Source organism: Scyliorhinus torazame, chromosome 21, assembly GCF_047496885.1.
Source record: "Scyliorhinus torazame isolate Kashiwa2021f chromosome 21, sScyTor2.1, whole genome shotgun sequence".
NCBI classification, from domain to species: Eukaryota; Metazoa; Chordata; class Chondrichthyes; order Carcharhiniformes; family Scyliorhinidae; genus Scyliorhinus; species Scyliorhinus torazame.
This window is the reverse complement of record NC_092727.1, coordinates 132,394,361-132,416,091: the sequence shown is the minus strand read 5'-3', so window position 1 is coordinate 132,416,091 and position 21,731 is coordinate 132,394,361. Positions and strand designations below refer to the sequence as shown.

Sequence of the window (21,731 nt, the reverse complement as noted above, 5' to 3'; positions counted from 1 at the left end):
GTGAGACAGGGTTGGGCGCAGCTGCACAAGTTAAATTTGACTCGGCTGGTGGAGCAGATGAAGGGAGATTTTAAGAGATGGGATGCGCTGCCACTGTGGTTGACGGGACGGGTGCAGACAGTGAAGGTAACGGTGCTGCCAAGGTTCCTGTTCGTGTTTCAGAATCTGCTGAGCTTTGTCCCAAAGTTATTTTATAAGAAGATTAATGTGCTGATATCAGGGTTTGCTATCAGCACATATCAAACTGATATTCGGGGAAGGGCGGGGGGGGGGGGGGGGGATGGTGTGCTGGCATTGTCGAATATAATGAATTACGAACTACTGGACGGCAAACAAGGCTATGGTTAGGAAATGGATAGTCAGGGAGGGGTTGGTTTGAAGGTATTATCTGCGATAATCGTCAGTTTGCACCCGGGGGGGCGGGGGGGGGGGGGGCAGGGTGTGAGGGGTTTCAGGGGTGGCCGCAGGCAGGGATTGTGTGATTCGGGGATCTGTTTGTAGGGGGAGGTTTTGCGAATTTAGAGAACCTGGAGGAAGAGTACGGGCTGCCAAGGAGAACGATTTCAGGTCTGGGATTTCGTGAGGCGTGAGGTGCCATCCTTTCCCGGGTTGCCGCCCTTGGGACCGGTATTCTCCTGCCCCATGCCCCAGCTCATCCCCCCATGCCCCAGCTCCTCCCCCCATGCCCCAGCTCCTCCCTCCATGCCCCAGCTCCTCCTCCCTCCTGCCCCAGCTCCTCCTCCCTCCTGCCCCAGCTCCTCCCCCCATGCCCCAGCTCATCCCCCCATGCCCCAGCTCCTCCTCCCTCCTGCTCCAGCTCCCCCTGCCCCAGTTCCTCGTCCCTGCCCCAGTTCCTCCTCCCTGGTAGGATGAGTGGGTTCTTTGAGGGTGTAGCGGAAAGGTGTGGGCGGTGCACAGGGAGGCCCGTGAATCATGTCTACACTTTCTGGGCATGTCCGAACATGAAGGGGTTCTGGCAGGGGTTTACGACCTAATATCGGAGGTTTGAGGTAAAGGTGTCCCCGAGCCCAGAGGTAGAGATATTTGGGGTGGCGGAAGGCCCGTGAGTGCATGGGGTGAGAGAGGCCAATGTCCTTGCTTCCCTGATAGCCTGAAGATGGATTTTACTCGGGTGGGACTCGGAACCGCCGAAAGCGTGTGTGTGCGTGAGCGACCTGGCAGAATTCCTAAGGCTGGAGAAAGTCAAGTTCGTCTCGGGCGGGGGGGAGGGGGGGGTCGGTTGATGGGTTCGCCCGGAGGTGGAAGCCGTTCATTGACTTCTTTAAGGAGAATTGAGGAGTCAGCAGAGGAGGGGGTGACTAAGGGGGTTAAAATGGGGAAGGCAGGATGGGAAGGAGGGGTGTGGCGGGGGGGGGGAATGCTGGTTATTTATTACATTGTATAATTTTACTTCTGCTTTCATTTGTTTGTTGTTTGTTTTCCCAAATGCCTGAATAAAATATTTTTTAAAAAGATATTGAACAGCGTTGAAGTTCCATTTTAACAGGTATACAAAGGCATTTTAACTATTCTTTAATAACTCAGTCCAGCGCCGTCAGTCAGGGGAAGGCGGTCCCGGTGTGTGAGCCTGCCAAAGAGGGATCACTATTTCGCGGGCCGAGTCCACGAGTGGCCTCCGCTATGTACCACAGCGCGGCCGCTGTAGGCTGCCGCCATGCGCATGTGTGCCACGGACATAGCAATTCTCCATGCCGTATCGGTAGTTGGAGCCGGGTGCTCTACGCTGTCGGCATACTAGCCCCCACCAAACGGAGGATCGGTGGCCGTTGAGCGCCATTTCTTTTGGCTTAAAATGCCAGCGTTCCCAGGCCGGCGTGGGGACATAGCCCCAGAATGGGAGAATCTAGCCCAGTGTTAATGACTATCCTCCAGCACTTGGTCTGTGGCCCTGACGGAAACACAAGCACAAATCTGCTGTTCCTGATTAATAAGGGATTTCTTAATTAATAAGGGGGTCAGGGGTTATGGGGAGAAGGAATGAGAATGAGGAACATATCAGGTGGGAATTAATCAAATCAGTAAGGCAGCTCCTTTTACATTTCAGGAGTTTAAATTAATTTAAATTTAAGCTAGTATTGTGCAGTGTAGGTTAACAAGGGCTGCCCCACCCACTCACATAACTGGTTGGCAGTTAAGTGTCAGTCACTTAAATCTACCTTGATCTAAAAGCAGGTGGGGGAGGGGAGTCAATTCAGGACAGTTTAAAAAGAGCAACTTGTAAACTCACTCACTCCCAGTGAGTCAGAGAAGACACAGCCAGGAGTGAGACACAGCTAAGAGTGAGTTTGGGAATTTGAATCTAGGTGGGAATTGAATTAAATCAGTAAGGCAGCTCCTTTTAAATTTCAGGAGTTTAAATTAATTTAAATTAAGCTAGTATTGTGCAGTGTAGGTTAACAAGGGCTGCCCCACCCACTCACATAACTGGTTGGCAGTTAAGTGTCAGTCACTTAAATCTACCTTGATCTAAAAGCAGGTGGGGGAGGGGAGTCAATTCAGGACAGTTTAAAAAGAGCCACTTGTAAACTCACTCTCAGTGAGTTCTCCCAGTGAGCCAGAGAGAAGACAGAGCCAGGAGTGAGACAGAACCAAGAGTGAGTTTGGGAATTTGAATCTAGGTGGGAATTCAAAGCTGGGGGGGGGAGGAAGTGCTTTTTATCCCTGGTAAGTGACTGGTAAGTCGTGTTTCTGTTTTTCTGTTTCTTTTCATTGGTATATATATTTTTTTTTCTTTGTTGTTTTTTTTGTTGAAATTGCAGTTGTTGAAGTTAACCGAAGGTTTAAGACATGGCAGGAGATCTCAGACCCGTGTCATGCTCCTCGTGTGCGATGTGGGAGCTCAGGGACACGTCCACTGTCCCTGGCTCCTTCACGTGCAAGACGTGTGTCCAGTTGCAGCTCCTGTTAGACCGCTTGACGGCTCTGGAGCTGCGGATGGACTCACTTTGGAGCATCCGCGATGCTGAGGACGTCGTGGATAGCACGTTTAGCGAGTTGGTCACACCGCAGGTGAAAGGTACTGAGGGAGATAGAAAATGGGTGACCAAAAGACAGAGCAAGAGTAGGAAGGCAGTGCAGGTGTCCTCTGCGGTCATCTCCCTGCAAAACAGATATACCGCTTTGGATACTGTTGAGGGAGATGGCTCACCAGGGGAAGGCAGCAGCAGCCAGGTTCATGGCACCGTGGCTGGCTCTGCTGCGCAGCTGGGCAGGAAGAAGAATGGCAGGGCTATAGTGATAGGGGACTCAATTGTAAGGGGAATAGACAGGCGGTTCTGTGGACGCAATCGAGACTCCAGGATGGTATGTTGCCTCCCTGGTGCAAGGGTCAAGGATGTCTCGGAGCGGCTGCAGGACATTCTGTGTGTGGGGTGGGGGGGGTGGGGGGGGGGGGGGGGGGGGGGGGGGGGGGTAAACAGCCAGCTGTCGTGGTGCCCATAGGCACCAACGATATAGGTAAAATACGGGACGAGGTCCTACAAGCTGAATTTAGGGAGCTAGGAGTTAAACTAAAAAGTAGGACCTCAAAGGTAGTAATCTCAGGATTGCTACCAGTGCCACGAGCTAGTCAGAGTAGGATGTCAGGACAGAGAGGATGAATGCGTGGCTCGAGAGATGGTGCAAGAGGGAGGGATTCAAATTCCTGGGACATTGGAACCCGTTCTGGGGGAGGTGGGACCAGTACAAACCGGACGGTCTGCACCTGGGCAGGACTGGAACCGATGTCCTGGGGGGGGGGGGTTTGCTAGAGCTGTTGGGGAGAGTTTAAACTAATGTGGCAGGGGTATGGGAACCGATGCAGGAAGTTGGAAGGTAGTAAAACAGGGACAGAAATAAAAGGCAGTAAGGGGGAAAGTGTAAGGCAGAGAAGCCATAGTCGAAAATAAAAAAGTCGACAGTACAAGGTACAGTGACTGAGGGGAGCTCAGTGAATAGGACCAGGAATACTAAAAGAAATAAAACGGGAAGTGAAAACATTAATGGTCAGCGACGCGGCAGGTAGCTACACGAAGACATGGGTTCAACGACAAGGAAAATTAGGAGAAAGGTTAAGAGGAAATATAACTTAGGAGAGGTTACTGATCGAGGTGTTAAGATTCAGAACAGAGGTAAAAAAAGCCAACATAAATGTACTTTACCTGAATGCTCGTAGTATTCGGAATAAGGTAAATGAGTTGATGGCGCAAATCATCGTGAATGACTATGATTTAGTGGCCATTACTGAAACATGGTTAAAGGATGGTCACGACTGGGAGTTAAATATCCGAGGGTATCAAATTTTTCGGAAGGACAGAGTGGATGGTAAGGGAGGTGGTGTAGCTCTGTTATTTAAAGATGACATCCGAGCAACAGTAAGGGATGACATCGGTGCTATGGAGGATAACGTTGAATCCATTTGGGTGGAAATCAGGAATAGTAAGGCGAAAAAGTCACTGATAGGAGTAATCTATAGACCACCAAATAGTAACATTATTGTGTGGCAGGCAATAAACAAAGAAATAACTGATAACGGTAGAGTTCTTGGCAATGTGGAGGAGCAGAGAGATCACGGGGTCTATGTTCATACGTCTTTGAAAGTTGCCACTCAAGTGGATAGAGCTGTGAAGAAGGCCTATGGTGTGCTCGCGTTCATTAACAGAGGGATTGAATTTAAGAGCCGTGAGGTGATGATGCAGCTGTACAAAACTTTGGTAAGGCCACATTTGGAGTACTGTGTACAGTTCTGGTCACCTCATTTTAGGAAGAATGTGGAAGCTTTGGAAAAGGTGCAAAGAAGATTTACCAGGATGTTACCTGGAATGGAGAGTAGGTCTTACGAGGAAAGGTTGAGGGTGCTAGGCCTTTTCTCATTAGAACGGAGAAGGATGAGGGGGGCGACTTGATAGAGGTTTATAAGATGATCAGGGGAATAGATAGAGTAGACAGTTAGAGACTTTTTCCCGGGTGGAACAAACCATTACAAGGGGACATAAATTTAAGGTGAATGGTTGAAGATATAGGAGGGATATCAGAGGTAGGTTCTTTACCCAGAGAGTAGTGGGGGCATGGAATGCACTGCCTGTGGAAGTAGTTGAGTCGGAAACATTAGGGACCTTCAAGCAGCTATTGGATAGGTACATGGATTACGGTAAAATGATATACTGTAGATTTATTTGTTCTTAAGGGCAGCACGGTAGCATTGTGGATAGCACAATTGCTTCACAGCTCCAGGGTCCCAGGTTCGATTCCGGCTTGGGTCACTGTCTGTGCGGAGTCTGCACATCCTCCCCGTGTTGCGTGGATTTCCTCCGGGTGCTCCGGTTTCCTCCCACAGTCCAAAGATGTGCAGGGTAGGTGGATTGGCCATGATAAATTGCCCTTAGTGTCCAAAATTGCCCTTGGTGTTGGGTGGAGGTGTTGAGTTTGGGTCAGGTGCTCTTTCCAAGAGCCGGTGCAGACTCAGGGGGCTGAATGGCCTCCTTCTGCACTGTAAATTCAATGACAATCTATGATTAATCTAGGACAAAGGTTCGGCACAACATCGTGTGCCGAAGGGCCTGTTCTGTGCTGTAATTTCTATGTTCTATGTCCTATGATGCATGTAGAAATGGTACAGCAGTTATCATGGGGGATTTTAATCTACATGTCGATTAGTTTAACCAGGTCGGTCAAGGCAGCCTTGAGGAGGAGTTTATAGAATGTATCCGCGATAGTTTCCTAGAACAGTATGTAATGGATCCTACGAGGGAACAAGCGGTCCTAGATCTGGTCCTGTGTAATGAGACAGGATTGATTCAGGATCTCATAGTTAGGGATCCTCTCGGAAGGAGCGATCACAATATGGTGGAATTTAAAATACAGATGGAGGGTGAGAAGGTAAAATCAAGCACTTGTGTTTTGTGCTTAAACAAAGGAGATTACAATGGGATGAGAGAAGAACTAGCTAAGGTAGACTGGGAGCAAAGACTTTATAGTGAAACAGTTGAGGAACAGTGGAGAACCTTCCAAGTGATTTTTCAGTGCTCAGCAAAGGTTTATACCAACAAAATGGAAGGACGGTAAAAAGAGGGAAAATCGACCGTGGACATCTAAGGAAATAAGGGAGAGTATCAAATTGATGGAAAAAACATACAAAGTAGCAAAGATCAGTGGGAGACTAGAGGACTGGGAAATCTTTAGGGGGCAACAGGAAGCGACTAAAAAAGCTATAAAGAAGAGTAAGATAGATTATGAGTAAACTTGCTCAGAATATAAAAACAGATAGTAAAAGTTTCTACAAATACATAAAACAAAAAAGAGTGGCTAAGGTAAATATTGGACCTTTAGAGGATGAGAAGGGAGATTTAATAATGGGAGATGAGGAAATGGCTGAGGAACTGAACAGGTTTTTTGGGTCGGTCTTCACAGTGGAAGACACAAATAACATGCCAGTGACTGATGGAAATGAGGCTATGACAGGTTAGGACCTTGAGAGGATTGTTATCACCAAGGAGGTAGTGATGGGCAAGCTAATGGGGCTAAAGGTAGACAAGTCTCCTGGACCTGATGGAATGCATCCCAGAGTGCTAAAAGAGATGGCTAGGGAAATTGCAAATGCACTAGTGATAATTTACCAAAATTCACTAGACTCTGGGGTGGTCCTGGCGGATTGGAAATTAGCAAACGTGACACCACTGTTTAAAAAAGGAGGTAGGCAGAAAGCAGGTCAGTGAGCTTAACTTCGGTAGTAGGGAAGATGCTGGAATCTATCATCAAGGAAGAAATAGCGAGGCATCTGGATGGAAATTGTCCCATTGGGCAGACGCAGCATGGGTTCATAAAGGGCAGGTCATGCTTAACTAATTTAGTGGAATATTTTGAGGACATTAACAGTGCGGTAGATAACGGGAGCCAATGGATGTGGTATATCTGGATTTCCAGAAAGCCTTTGACAAGGTGCCACACAAAAGGTTGCTGCATAAGATAAAGATGCATGGCATTAAGGGGAAAGTAGTAGCATGGATAGAGGATTGGTTAATTAATAGAAAGCAAAGAGTGGGGATTAATGGGTGTTTCTCTGGTTGGCAATCAGTAGCTAGTGGTGTCCCTCAGGGATCAGTGTTGGGCCCACAACTATTCACAATTTACATAGATGATTTCGAGTTGGGGACCAAGGGCAATGTGTCCAAGTTTGCAGACGACACTAAGATAAGTGGTAAAGCAAAAAGTGCAGAGGATACTTGAAGTCTGCAGAGGGATTTGGATAGGCTAAGTGAATGGGCTAGGGTCTGGCAGATGGAATACAATGTTGACAAATGTGAGGTTATCCATTTTGGTAGGAATAACAGCAAAAGGGATTATTATTTAAATGATAAAACATTAAAACATGCTGCTGTGCAGAGAGACCTGGGTGTGCTAGTGCATGAGTCGCAAAAAGTTGGTTTACAGGTGATTAAGAAGGCAAATGGAATTTTGTCCTTCATTGCTAGAGGGATGGAGTTTAAGACTAGGGAGGTTCTGCTGCAATTGTATAAGGTGTTAGTGAGGCCACACCTGGAGTATTGTGTTCAATTTTGGTCTCCTTACTGGAGAAAGGACGTACTGGCACTGGAGGGTGTGCAGAGGAGATTCACTAGGTTAATCCCAGAGCTGAAGGGGTTGGATTATGAGGAGAGGTTGAGTAGACTGGGACTGTACTCGTTGGAATTTAGAAGGATGAGGGGGGATCTTATAGAAACATATAAAATTGTGAAAGGAATAGATCGGATAGATGCGGGCAGGTTGTTTCCACTGGCGGGTGAAAGCAGAACTCGGGGGCATAACCTCAAAATAAGGGGAAGTAGATTTAGGACTGAGTTTAGGAGGAACTTCTTCACCCAAAGGGTTGTGAATCTATGGAATTCCTTGCCCAGAGAAGCAGTAGGAGCTCCTTCATTAAATGTTTTTAAGATAAAGATAGATAGTTTTTTGAAGAATAAAGGGATTAAGGGTTATGATGTTCGGGCCGGAAAGTGGAGCTGAGTCCAGAAAAGATCAGCCATGATCTCATTGAATGGCGGAGCAGGCTCGAGGGGCCAGATGGCCTACTCCTGCTCCTAGTTTGTATGTTCTATGATCGATTGGAGGAGCAGACTCAATGGGCCGAATGGCCTATTTCTGCTCCTATATCTAATGATCCTATGCTGTAAACTGTACCATGCATTCAGAAGTTTGTTAGTGTCAGTAGAATGGAGATAGTGAAACATTATTAGATTATAAACTCACATACATGCTCATGGGTGAGCAGTGCAGTATATTGTCAGCCTATTCTGTGTCTCAGAAAGCTGCTGATCCCAAATGATGTGGTCCTGAAATTCTGTCAGAGATGTTCTAATCCTGTGCTAAAGCTTCAGTGAGAGATCAACATAACTCCCATGGAGATAACATCACTGCCAACCTTCAGCCATTAAACAATATTACTCCAGTGAATATGGCAGAATATTGGAACCACTGTGAAACCCTTATTATCCTCCATGTAAAATGAGCTCACTGCTACCTCTTGAGAACAATGTGGCCCTAATTCTCCTTGCAAGGAAATTCTCCCAGCTTTCGCTCTAATTTTACTGTGAGCAGCTGAAAATATGGAAATCCAAGCTCCGTGTAGTGGAAATTTAGCTATAGTTAGAGTGTAAAAATGTGCCCTTTGTCTTTTACCCAATATTTACCATATATCGAGAATTTCATATCAAGGAATAGTTCCTTGTTCTTCTCCACATCCTTGTAGGAAACTGTGCATGTGTAATCTCCTGACATTAACTTGTCAAAGGATTTCAGCATAAGGCTTCCTGTTTCCGATATCCTCACATAAGGCTCCCCTGAAATGGAACACACAAAAACTACTGTAAGCAATGGGTCATATAATTCTTCCTCTTGTATTCATTTGAAGGAAAGTTTAGTTGAAACACTTTTCTATGTTCTAAGATCCTCAACACACAGAGAATTATTTGTGGAGCAACACAGTTCTTAACTACAGGACGCAATTAAACTTGTTGCCAATGTGACTGAAGCTGATTATTGATGGCGGATCCTCGGACTCCGTATATTTCAGGGGTGACCCGGATGTTTTCATTACGTAATTGTGGGATTTTCAGATTTATTTCTGAGGTTGGTTTGTACATGCTACGACTTTTCTTGGTGAACAATGTTGTGTTCTGTAATTTGAAATAACACAAGTTGCCACTTGATGCAGTTTTGAGTAAACGATGCTCCAGACTTTGAAGTGAGTTCAATGTGTTTTATTGAACTATTAGCACAGTTCTCAATGAGTTCGACTCTGCTAATCTAACTGTGTAACTCAGTCTAACTGAACCAGCCTTGCTCTAAGCCACGTGCTGGGGCGTGATGCTGAGGATACACCCTGTCTCACTCTGTAGATGTTGGTCTGTGGAAAGAGGCGGGGTGTGAGTGCCTCATCCCTTTTATAGTGAGATACCACCCCTGAGTGTCCTGACTGCTCATTGGTCGTGTCCAAATTCTATGTGTTCATTAGCTGCATGTTTGCATATCATGACATCTTCCCCTTTTTTTAATGTTTTGTTGGCGTATGTTAATGTATTTACATGTGAATGAGTCTGTCTAACGTGACTGATGGAGGACAACAGAACAGAGCAAACAAAACAAATGTTCACAAGTCCAGTCTCTGAGGCTTGCGTCTGATCCTGGTCAACCGCTGGAGAGGTGGCGGAGAGGACGACGGCGCCTTGACAGGCAGGGTGGAAGCCTGACTGGTGGCCTCGTGGTGCGAGGCATCAGGAGGTGGCAATTCAACATATGGAAATGGAGGAGAAAGTGGTTGTGGACAGGCAACTTTGCGCAGTGCCCAGTTGATTCCTTCACACGATGGAGCCATCAGCCTTACGTACAACATAAGAGTGGGGCGCGGCCTGTCGAACAACGACAGCTGGGGCAGACTACCCACCATCTTGATCCGGATAAGGTCTGCTGGGGATAGCACGGCCAGATCGGTGGCATGGGCATCGTAACCCTGCTTTTGATGGTCTCTTAGCTGCTGCATCTTCTGCAGCATCAGGAGGTGATCCAGGTCGGGCAGGTGTATGGCTGGAAGCGTCGTCCACAGGTCCCTGTTCATCAGGAGTTGAGCCGGCGACATGTCAGTGGACAATGGAGTCGCCCTGTACGTGAGCAGTGCAAGGTGTATGTCGGAAGCAGAGGCCGCGGCCTTTCAGATGAGCTGTTTCACAATGTGCACCCCTTTCTCGACTTTTCCACTGGACTGCCGATAGTGCGGACTGGAGGTGCCATGCTGGAAATTGTATGACCTGGCAAATGTGGACCATTCTCGACCGTTAAAGCACGGGCCATTGTCGCTCATGACGGTGATTGGGATGCCGTGCCTTGAGAACGTCTCCTTACAGGCTTTGATGACGGTCTGAGAGGTGAGGTCCGGGAGCTTCAGCACCTCAGGGTAATTTGAGAAATAGTCGATGATCAAGACGTAGTCGCGACCATTCGATGCCAACCTTGGACCACAGAGAGGTCACTATGTCATGCTGTTGGAGCGTCTCCTTGCTCTGCGTTGGCTGGAACCGCTGACAGGTAGCACAGTTCAGGACCATGTTCGTGATGTCCTGGTTGATGCCGGGCCAGTAGACAGCTTGCCGGGCTCTGCGTCTGCACTTCTCGACGCCCAGGTGTCCCTCATGAATCTGGCCTCCTTATAGCTTAAGGGGTAGAGTGAATAACAGGTAAGCTCTTTCTTTCTTTTTCTTTTTTTATCCAGAAGGGATGGCAAGGAAGGCAGTGCAATGTTCCTCCTGCAGAATGTTTGAGGTGAAGTACGCCGTCAGTGTCCCTGCTGATTTAATCTGTGGGAAGTGCACCCATCTCCAGCTCCTCAGAAACCGCGTTAGGGAACTGGAGCTGGGGCTGGATGAACTTCGGATCATTCGGGAGGCAGAGGTGGTCATAGGTAGAAGCTTCAGGGATGTAGTTACTCCAAAGAATAAAGATAGATGGGTGACGGTGAGAGGGTCTGGGAGGAAGCAGTCAGTACAGGGATCACCTGTGGTCGTTCCCCTTAGTAACAAGTATACCACTTTGGATACTGTTGGGGGGGGGGGGACTTACCAGGGGTAAGCCATGGGGTACAGGTCTCTGGCACAGAGTCTGTCCCTGTTGCTCAGAAGGGAAGGGGGGAGGAGTAGAGCATTAGTCATTGGAGACTCCATAGTTAGGGGGATAGATAGGAGATTCTGTGGGAACGAGAGAGACTCGCGGTTGGTATGTTGCCTCCCAAGTTCCAGGGTCCGTGATGTCTCGGATCGTGTTTTCGGGATCCTTAAGGGGGAGGGGGAACAGCCCCAAGTCGTGGTCCACATAGGTACCAACGACATAGGTAGGAAAAGGGATAGGTATGTAAGGCAGGAATTCAGGGAGTTAGGGTGGAAACTTAGATCTAGGACAAACAGAGTTATTATCTCTGGGTTGTTACCCGTGCCACGTGCGAGCGAGACGAGGAATAGGGAGAGAGAGGAGTTGAACACGTGGCTACAGGGATGGTGCAGGAGGGAGGGTTTCAGATTTCTGGATAATTGGGGTTCATTCTGGGGTCGGTGGGACCTCTACAAACAGGATGGTCTACACCTGGACCAGAGGGGTACCAATATCCTAGTGGGGAAATTTGCTCATGCTCTTCGGGAGGGTTTAAACTAGTTCAGCAGGGGATTGGGAACCTGAATTGTAGCTCCAGTCTACATGAGGTTGAGAGTAGTGAGGTCATGAGTAAGGTTTCAAAGTTGCAGGAGTGTACCGGCAGGCAGGAAGGTGGTTTAAAGTGTGTCTTCTTCAATGCCAGGAGCATCCGGAATAAGGTGGGTGAACATGCGGCATGGGTTGGTACCTGGGACTTCGATGTTGTGGCCATTTCGGAGACATGGATAGAGCAGGGACAGGAATGGTTGTTGCGGGTGCCGGGGTTTAGATATTTCAGTAAGCTCAGGGAAGGTGGTAAAAGAGGTGGAGGGGTGGCATTGTTGTCAAGGACAGTATTACGGTGACAGAAAGGACGTTTGATGGGGACTCGTCTACTGAGGTAGTATGGGCTGAGGTTAGAAACAGGAAAGGAGAGTTCACCCTGTTAGGGGTTTTCTATAGGCCTCCGAAAAGTTCCAGAGATGTAGAGGAAAGGATTGCAAAGATGATTCTGGATAGGAGCGAAAGCAACAGGGTAGTTGTTATGGGGGACTTTAACTTTCCAAATATTGACTGGAAACGCTATAGTTCGAGTACTTTAGATGAGTCCGTTTTTGTCCAGTGTGCAGGAGGGTTTCCTGACACAATATGTAGATAAGCCAACGGGAGGCGAGGCCATATTGGATTTGGTACTGGGTAATGAACCAGGACAGGTGTTAGATTTGGAGGTAGGTGAGCACTTTGGTGATAGTGACCACAATTCGATTATGTTTACTTTAGTGATGGAAAGGGATAGGTATATACCGCAGGGCAAGAGTTATATCTGGGGGAAAGGTAATTATGATGCGATGAGGCAAGACTTAGGATGCATCGGATGGAGAGGAAAACTGCAGGGGATGGGCACAATGGAAATGTGGAGCTTGTTCAAGGAACAGCTGCTGCGTGTCCTTGATAAGTATGTACCTGTCAGGCAGGGAGGAAATGGTAGAGCGAGGGAACAGTGGTTTACTAAAGCAGTCGAAACACTTGTCAAGAGGAAGAAGGAGGCTTATGTAAAGATGAGACATGAAGGTTCAGTTAGGGGGCTCAAGAGTTACAAGTTAGCGAGGAAGGACCTAAAGAGAGAGCTAAGAAGAGCGAGGAGGAGACATGGGAAGTCGTTGGCAGGTAGGGTCAAGGATAACCCTAAAGCTTTCTATAGATATGTCAGGAATAAACGAATGACTAGGGTAAGAGTAGTGCCAGTCAAGGACAGTAGTGGGAAGTTGTGCTTGGAGTCCGAGGAGATAGGAGAGGTGCTAAATGAATATTTTTCATCAGTATTCACACAGGAAAAAGACAATGTTATCGAGGAGATTCAGGCTACTAGACTAGAAGGGCTTGAGGTTCATAAGGAGGAGGTGTTAGTAATTCTGGAAAGTGTGAAAATAGATAAGCCTCCTGGGCTGGATGGGATTTATCCTAGGATTCTCTGGGAAGCTAGGGAGGAGATTGCTGAGCTTTTGGCTTTGATCTTTAAGTCATCTTTGTCTACAGGAATAGTGCCAGAAGACTGGAGGACAGCAAATGTTGTCCCCTTGTTCAAGAAGGGGAGTAGAGACAACCCAGGTAACTATAGACCAGTGAGCCTTACTTCTGTTGTGGGCAAAATCTTGGAAAGGTTTATAAGAGATAGGATGTACAATCATCTGGAAAGGAATAATTTGATTAGAGATAGTGAACACGGTTTTGTGAAGGGTAGGTCGTGCCTCACAAACCTTATTGAGTTCTTTGAGAAGGTGACCAAACAGGTGGATGAGGGTAAAGCAGTTGATGTGGTGTATATGGATTTCAGTAAAGCGTTTGATAAGGTTCCCCACGGTAGGCTACGACAGAAAATACAGAGGCAGGGGATTCAGGGTGATTTAGCAGTTTGGATCAGAAATTGGCTAGCTGGAAGAAGACAAAGGGTGGTGGTTGATGGGAAATGTTCAGACTGGAGTCCAGTTACTAGTGGTGTACCACAAGGATCTGTTTTGGGGCCACTGCTGTTTGTCATTTTTATAAATGACCTGGAGGAGGGCGTAGAAGGATGGGTGAGTAAATTTGCAGATGACACGAAAGTCGGTGGAGTTGTGGACAGTGCGGAAGGATGTTACAAGTTACAGAGGGACATAGATAAGCTGCAGCGCTGGGCTGAGAGGTGGCAAATGGAGTTTAATGCAGAAAAGTGTGAGGTGATTCATTTTGGAAGGAACAGGAAGACAGAATACTGGGCTAATGATAAGATTCTTGGTAGTGTGGATGAGCAGACAGATCTCGGTGTCCATGTACATAGATCCCTGAAAGTTGCCACCCAGGTTGAGAGGGTTGTTAAGGCGTACGGTGTGTTAGCTTTTATTGGTAGAGGGATTGAGTTTCGGAGCCATGAAGTCATGTTGCAGCTGTACAAAACTCTGGTGCGGCCGCATTTGGAGTATTGCGTGCAATTCTGGTCGCCGCATTATAGGAAGGATGTGGAAGCATTGGAAAGGGTGCAGAGGAGATTTACCAGAATGTTGCCTGGTATGGAGGGAAGATCTTATGAGGGAAGGCTGAGGGACTTGAGGTTGTTTTCGTTAGAGAGACTAAGGTTAAGGGGTGACTTAATTGAGGCATACAAGATGATCAGAGGATTAGATAGGGTGGACAGTGAGAGCCTTTTTCCTCGGATGGTGATATCTAGCACGAGGAGACATAGCTTTAAATTGAGGGGAGATAGATATAGGACAGATGTCAGAGGTAGGTTCTTTACTCAGAGAGTAGTAAGGGCATGGAATGCCCTGCCTGCAACAGTAGTGGACTCGCCAACACTAAGGGCATTCAAATGGTCACTGGATAAACATATGGACGATAAGGGAATAGTGTAGATGGGCTTTAGAGTGGTTTCACAGGTCGGCGCAACATCGAGGGCCGAAGGGCCTGTACTGCGCTGTAATGTTCTATGTTCTGGCGCAGCACCAAGCTCTGGAGGCTGAGCGGAATGACAATCCTGTCCAGCTTGAGGAGGATACCATCAATCACCGTCAGGTCATCCGTCACATTGTAAAATTGTGGGCACTGCCCTTTCTGCCAGCCATTGGTGAGGTTGTGGATGACGCGCTGCAAGAGAGGGTCTTTGGCTGTCTCATCACGGATGAGAACTACCTTCTCATCTGTCGCCGGGAGAGTGCTAGCACACAGCTGCACCTGCGATTCGATATGCTGGATGATTTCCAGTGGCTCACTGGGCGAGGTGACGGAGCGGGACAATGCATCAGCGATGATGAGCTCCTTGCCAGGTGTGTATACCAAGTTGAAGTCATACCTCCTAAGTTTAAGATTCTCTGCAACCGAGGAGTCATGTCGTTCAGGTCCTTGTGGATGATGTGGACCAGAGGCCTATGATCCGTCTCGACAATGTCGGCTGGCCGTAGACATAATCATGAAATTTGAGGATACCGATGAGAAGACCCAAGCACTCCTTCTCAATCTGTGCATATCTGGTTTCAGTGGGCGTCATCGCCCTTGATGTGTAGGCTACTGGTGCCCAGGAGGATGTGTCATCTCGTTGAAGCAACACCGCACCGATGCCATCCTGACTCGCGTCTGTGGATATCTTTGTCTCCCGGTCCGGGTCGAAGAATGCCAGGACTGGTGCAGTGGTGAGCTTGGCTTTCAGCTCCAGCCACTCTGTCTGGTGTGCCACCTTCCACTCAAAGGCAGTTGACTTTTTCACCTGGTTGCGTAGGGCCGTGGTGTGTGGGGCCATGTTTGGAATGAACTTGCCCAGAAAATTGACCATACCCAAGAAGCGCAGTACCGCCTTTTTGTCCTCGGGGACCTTCATCGCCTGGATGACCTTGATTTTGCAAGTGTCCAGGCGCACACCATGCTGTGAGATCTGGTCGCCTAGGAACTTGAGCGTCGATGTGCCAAAACAACATTTGGTCCTGTTTAACTTTAGGCTGTTGGCATGTACACGGCGGAATACCTTCTGGAGACGGGACACATGCTTTTCAGGGGTCGTGGACCATACGATGATGTCGTCCACATACACACAAACCCCTTCAATGCCTTCCATCATCTGCTCCATGATGCGATGGAATATATCCGATGCCGAGATGATGCCAAATGGCATGCGATTGTAGCAGCACCTGCCAAAAGGCGTTTTGAAGGTGCAGAGCCTTCTGCGTGACTCTTCCAGCTGGATTTGCCAAAATCCCTGTGATGCATCCAATTTGGTGAAGAAGCACGCGTGTGCCATCTTACTCGTGAGTTCCTCCCGCTTCGGGATGGGGTAGTGTTCCCGCATGATATTCTTATTGAGATCCTTGGGATCAATGTTGATGCGCAGGTCCCCCGAAGGCTTCTTTATGCACACCATCGAGCTGACCCAGTCAGTCGGTTCGGTGACCTTGGATATGATGCCTTTTTGCTGAAGATCCTTGAGCTGTGCCTTCAGGCGCTCTCTCAGTGAAGCAGAGACTCGTCGAGGTGCGTGGACCACTGCTTGGCATCAGGTCATAGCAGAATCTTGTATCGATACGGCAGCGTGCCATCCCATTGAACACATCTGGATACTGGGCGAGGATGTCATCGATGCCGGCCTGAAGATCCAAATGGGAGGATGTCATGGTGTAAACCCTTTGAGTGAGGTTCAGCTGCTTGCAGGCGAGCGCACCAAGTAGGGATGCCCTGTCTGACTTAACAATTTCAAAGCGTAACCGTGCTTGTGTGTGTCGGTTGGATATGTGCAGATGGCAGGAGCCCAGTGCCGTGATGGCATTCCCGTTGTAATCTAGGAGCTTGTAGGCAGCCGGAAGGACCGTGGGAGGCTTCTTAATGCATCTGAAGTCTGCCTGTGAGAGGAGGTTGGCAGAGGCACCCGTGTCCAGCTTGGACTGGATGGGCAGTGGTTGACCTTCATCACGGTTCGCCATTCGTCCTTGGAATCCACAGCTAGGATTAATGGGACGTGCGATGTGTCTGGTGTGGCATATTCACACTTTGTAATAATGCCCACACTGGATCCGTTGCACTGCCAGAATCAGAATCCTGTAGGCATTGTTGCACACTCCGGATGCGCCGTCATCGGAATTGGGAGTGCTGGCTCCTGACTGGTGGTGCAGATCTGCACAGGTCTGCATAGTGGCCTGGCTTCCCGCAGTTTAAACAGCGTCTGCCTCTTGCAGGGCAGTGTTTCTTTAAATGGGCGGTGCCACAGTTCGAACACGTCATGACATCGGCGTCCTGCCGCTCCGTGCGTCGTTGCACATGCGCAGTGCAGTTCTCAGATGTCTGCACCTGCGCAGTGCGGGTTTCGGCCGCTTCGTTATCCCGTTCACATCGCGCATTCGTCGGCCCCGGGAAGAGCGCGCAAAATTGTCAACGTCGAGGCGCTGCATCCGGGAGATGGCCTGCATGCTCTCCACCTTGTGGGAGGCTAGTTTATCATTTTCTGCCCTTTTGTACTGGGAATAGCGATTTTTAGTGTGCTCATGCACTGTGCATGTTTCAATAGCGACTGGCAGGGTCATATGCTTGATCTTCAGTAACTGCTCTCTCAGAGGATCAGAGTGAACTCCAAAAACAATTTGGTCTCTGATCATGGAGTCAGTGATATCACCGAAGCTGCAGGATTGCGCTAGCAGTCTAAGGTTAGTTAAATATGAGTTGAAGGATTCGTCTTTACCTTGCAATCGCTGCGTGAATATGTAGCGGTCAAAGATTTTGTTGGTGTTCACCTCACAGTGGCTGTCAAACTTGTCCAGGATGATCTGAAACTTTGTCTTGTCCTGGTCTTCGGCGAAGTGAAAGTAGTTGAATATTTCCAAGGCGTGATCACCCACTGTGGTGAGAAGAGCTATCTTCCGTGCATCAGACGCACCATTGAGGTCTGATGCTTCGACGTAAAGCTGAAATTTCTGCTTGAATGTCCACCAGTTGGCACTGAGATTGTCGGAGGTCTGAGCTGGTGAGGAGCCTGAATCTTTTCCATTGTGCCAGTATACTTCGCTGGTCGTCACGGATCTTGCGGAGTTGAACTAACTAGATTGAACAGACTCCTGGTTTCATGTTGTGTTATGTAATTTGGAATAACAAAAGCTGCCACTTGATGCAGTTTTGAGTAAAAGATGCTCCAGACTTTGAAGTGAGTTCAATGTGTTTTATTGAACTATTGGCACAGTTCTCAATGAGTTCGACTCTCTGCTAATCTAAATGTAGTAACTCAGTCTAACTGAACCAGCCTTGCTCTCAGCCACGTGCTAGGGTGTGTTGCTGAGGATGCACCCTGTCTCACTCTGTAGATGTTGGTCTGTGGAAAGAGGTGCGGTGGGAGTGCCTCATCCCTTTTATAGTGAGATACCACCCCTGAGTGTCCTCACTGCTCATTGGTCGTGTCCTATTCTATGTGTTCATTAGCTGCATGTTTGCAAATCATGACAAACGCTACTGAGAAATGACTAAGTAAATAGGATCATTTTCTTTTAAAGTATAGTAAAGTGTAAAAATCCATAATTTTCAAAGGATTTGCACAACTGGCTTTATCGATATTATGGAAGTACCAGCTTTAAATGACTCTAGCTATTACAAAGCTTAAGGAATCACTACAGAACATTGCCTCGCACTGGAGGGTAAACTGAATAGACAGATATCAGGAGTAAAAAACATGAGATATTGTTTATGCAATACAGTTATGTTTCAGTTATTTTTCACCAAAGGCAAACTCTTTGTCATTGTATCAAGTGATTACACAAGAGTAGAAAGCAGCTTTAACAATTCTTCAGAGGCAGTTATCACCCTGAGTACTTCACTTATTAGTTCAAAAGATGAAGCAAATTAAAATGGGAACGGTCACCATTGTGATATTTTAAGTGAACTCCAATTCTCAAAAAGCCCATTTGCAAAAGGTCATCACAAGACTGGCATATCAGAAGCTACAACTATTCAAATGCAATGAAACAAGTGGCAAAAAGTGAGGAATTGATTTCAACCGACACTCACATCCTCACTCTTCATATAAACTCCCTCACGCATATTCTTTGTGAACCCCTTGACATTATCATCCATTGCAGCTTTTCTTTAATGAAGTCTCGCTCACTGGCAAGGCAATTTCTCTCCAATCTCTTCCGTCTCACTCTATACACAATCCCATCTCATCCCCCCTTAGTACTCATCAGTTGAGATCTCCAAAGATTTATGATTTTTTCTCCTCCTTCCTTGATGACGTATCACCCCTTGTTCCAACTGTCCATAGGCACAAATCAATTCTTTATATGCACTAATGGTACCCAGTTCCAATTCCCCATCACTTCTCTCAAACACGAACTCCAACCTGTCAAGACTGCTTGTCCAACATAAAGTCATATATGATTCTGCGTTGTGTGCCAAGCTTAACCTTATACAATTTAAGGTGGTCCACAGGGCACTTTTGACTGTGGCCCGGATGAGCAGGTTTTTTGAAGGAGTCAAGGATAGGTGTGGGCGGTGTGCGGGTAGTCGCGTGAACCATGTCTGTATGTTGTGGGCTTGTCTGAAGCTAGGGGGATTCTGGCAGGGGTTTGACGAAGTTATGTCGGAGGTTCTGAAGGTAAGGGTAGTCCGGAGTCCAGAGGTGGCGAGGACCCGGGAGTCCAGCAGGCGAGAGAGGCTTATGTCTTGGCCTTTGCCTCCCTGGTAGCCCGGAGACGGATCTTGCTAGCATGGTGGGACTCGGACCCTCCGAAGTCGGGGGTATGGGTGAGTGACATGGCTGGGTTTCCCAGGCTTGAGAAAATTAAGTTTGCCCAGAGGGGCTCGATGGTAGGGTTTGCCCGGACATGGCAGCCGTCTATCACTTCCTTGGAAAGAACTCAACTGTCACCAGGGGGGTTAAAAAGAGGAGGCGGGGGAGGCGGACAAGGTGGAGACGGGTTGGTGGGGAAGTTTTGTTGGGGTGTTGGTTATGTAAGCACCATGTTGGCCGGTTTTGGGGTGTGTGATTGTGTACTGTGTTAAAAGTTATAATATAAATGCCTCAATACAATATTTTTCAAAATAAATAGTCATAGACGACACAACAGTATTCCAATGGTACCAGAAAATCGAAGACAATCACTTCAGCTGAACTGTACCATTTTAAATCATAGAGTAGGAGCAGCGATGGTGGCAATCTTAGCTTGATATTGAAATGGGTGATATTGCCCCATTGTTAAAAAAGGGAGGTAGGGATAGGCTAGTTAGCAGCATTTCGGTGATGGGAAGCTACGAGAAAGAATTCTGTGGGACAGAATATGATCAAGAAGTTCACGGATGACACAAAAATTGGTCGGGTGTTAAATTGGGAGGAGGATAGTCATCGACTGCAGGTGGATATAAATGAACTGGTTGGGTGGGCAGAGCAGTGGCAAATGGAATTCAACTCAGAAAAGCATGAGGTAATTCACTTGGGGAGGACTGACAAGGGGCCGGATTACACTATGCACTGGTGGTTCTCCAAGTGTGATCCAGGGTTCACTGACATCGGATGAAATAATTAAGAACCACTGATCCACACTTTCCACTGGTTAACTGCCCCCTTCTCTGCTCCACCACTGGTCCCACTACTTTGTGCTCTGGATTTCTCTTCACCTGATACCACTCCCCTCCTTAGAAACCTACTCAAAATCTAACCGTACTATCCTAATGAACTCCTCCATTAGATTTTGGGATATTTTTCGATGTGAAAAATGCGAAATACAGGTAGTGGTTATTGCTGTCTTGTAAAAATACTGTGCAAAGCTTTTAAAAGTTCCTCCCTGATTTTACATCCTCGAATGACACCAAATGACAAGATTGTTGTACATTTCTTGACCACTCGAGGGTGCCATGATTCACTATTCTTGGCATTTTCCTGCCGCGACATGGGGCAGGATTTTCCAATGGTAGGGTTCCCACTCTGCTAACTGAAATATGGTGGGGAACTCATGCCATCACAGCAAGCCTACAGCTGTCTGATGTGAAGTCTTAATTGATTGGAGACAGGACTTTTGCTTTAAAGAGCCATACGGACTTGAAATGTTGGGTGCAATTCAGCTAGCGTGCTGCCACCCAGTGCAAATCTGGGCGCAACAAGTGAACTGGGCTCCGCGCAGGGCTGATCATGAGTCACCCGACTCACTCCGCCCAGCACGATCTGGAGCATGCCCTTGCTGGGTGAGATCCCGATCCACACATTTAAGTGAGCCATTCAGCCACGCCTGGGAGATCTCGCTCGGGCACCATTCAGTACTGGTCCACACAAACGTGGACCAGGCATAACGGCACCTATGGGGGGTGCCATTGAGAGACCCGCGGGTGATCGGAGACAGGGCAGGGTGGCACTGCCAGGGTTCGCGGCTGGCTCTACCAGGGTGTCCAGGTGCCACTTCCAGGGTTTGGCCCCAGAGAGGGGGGAGGGGGTTTCCCAAGTTGGGGTAAGAGGGTGTTGTTCCAAAAATGGGAGGTTGGGGGAGAGGAAGAGATCACGGCGGCCTTCCAAAATGGCACTCCGATTTGTGAGGGGCTTTTCCCAATCCCTCTAAGCGCCACCTCGACGGAATCTCCCCAAAGGCCAATAAAAACGGCCAAGTGCCACTGAATAGCAGGGTATTACCCGTCACTGCAGGTAACAAGAAACACCCCGCTAAACGTGCCGTTTAGAATACTTTAACTCGAGTCCGCCAAATTGCACCCGTTAACTCCAGATGCTGCCAGACTTGTTGCTTTTTTCTTGATTGGGATGATTGAGGAGTCAGGGCCTGATAATGATGTGGTAATGTATTCAAATGATGTTCCCGACATTGAATGCCAAGAAACAGGCCCCACCACTGACCATTTACGCAATGTAAAGTGCGATTTCATATTTTCGCAATAATTTCTGCTCCCACCACCAAATCCGTGCCCCTCCCCCCTCTCGATGCAAACTGGAGTGGAAAATCCCAGCCAAGATCTTTTTGGGGTTAGGGTTGAGGGGAAAGTATACATTTAGAGAAAATTGATCAGATCAAAAGTGGAGAAGGAAAGGTGCATGTAAAACACTGGTACATTTATCATTTGGCATC

General features: G+C 47.8%; 1 protein-coding gene across 1 annotated transcript in view; it reads right to left on the bottom strand.

The window, feature by feature from the left end:
• The window catches only part of LOC140398692 (zona pellucida-binding protein 2-like), a 75,274-nt gene that overhangs the window by 27,855 nt on the left and 25,688 nt on the right, over positions 1-21,731 (bottom strand). The window contains exon 4 of the mRNA XM_072487688.1: positions 8,685-8,834. Coding sequence (XP_072343789.1) covers positions 8,685-8,834 — 150 coding nt within the window. The remainder of the gene's footprint in view (positions 1-8,684; positions 8,835-21,731) is intronic.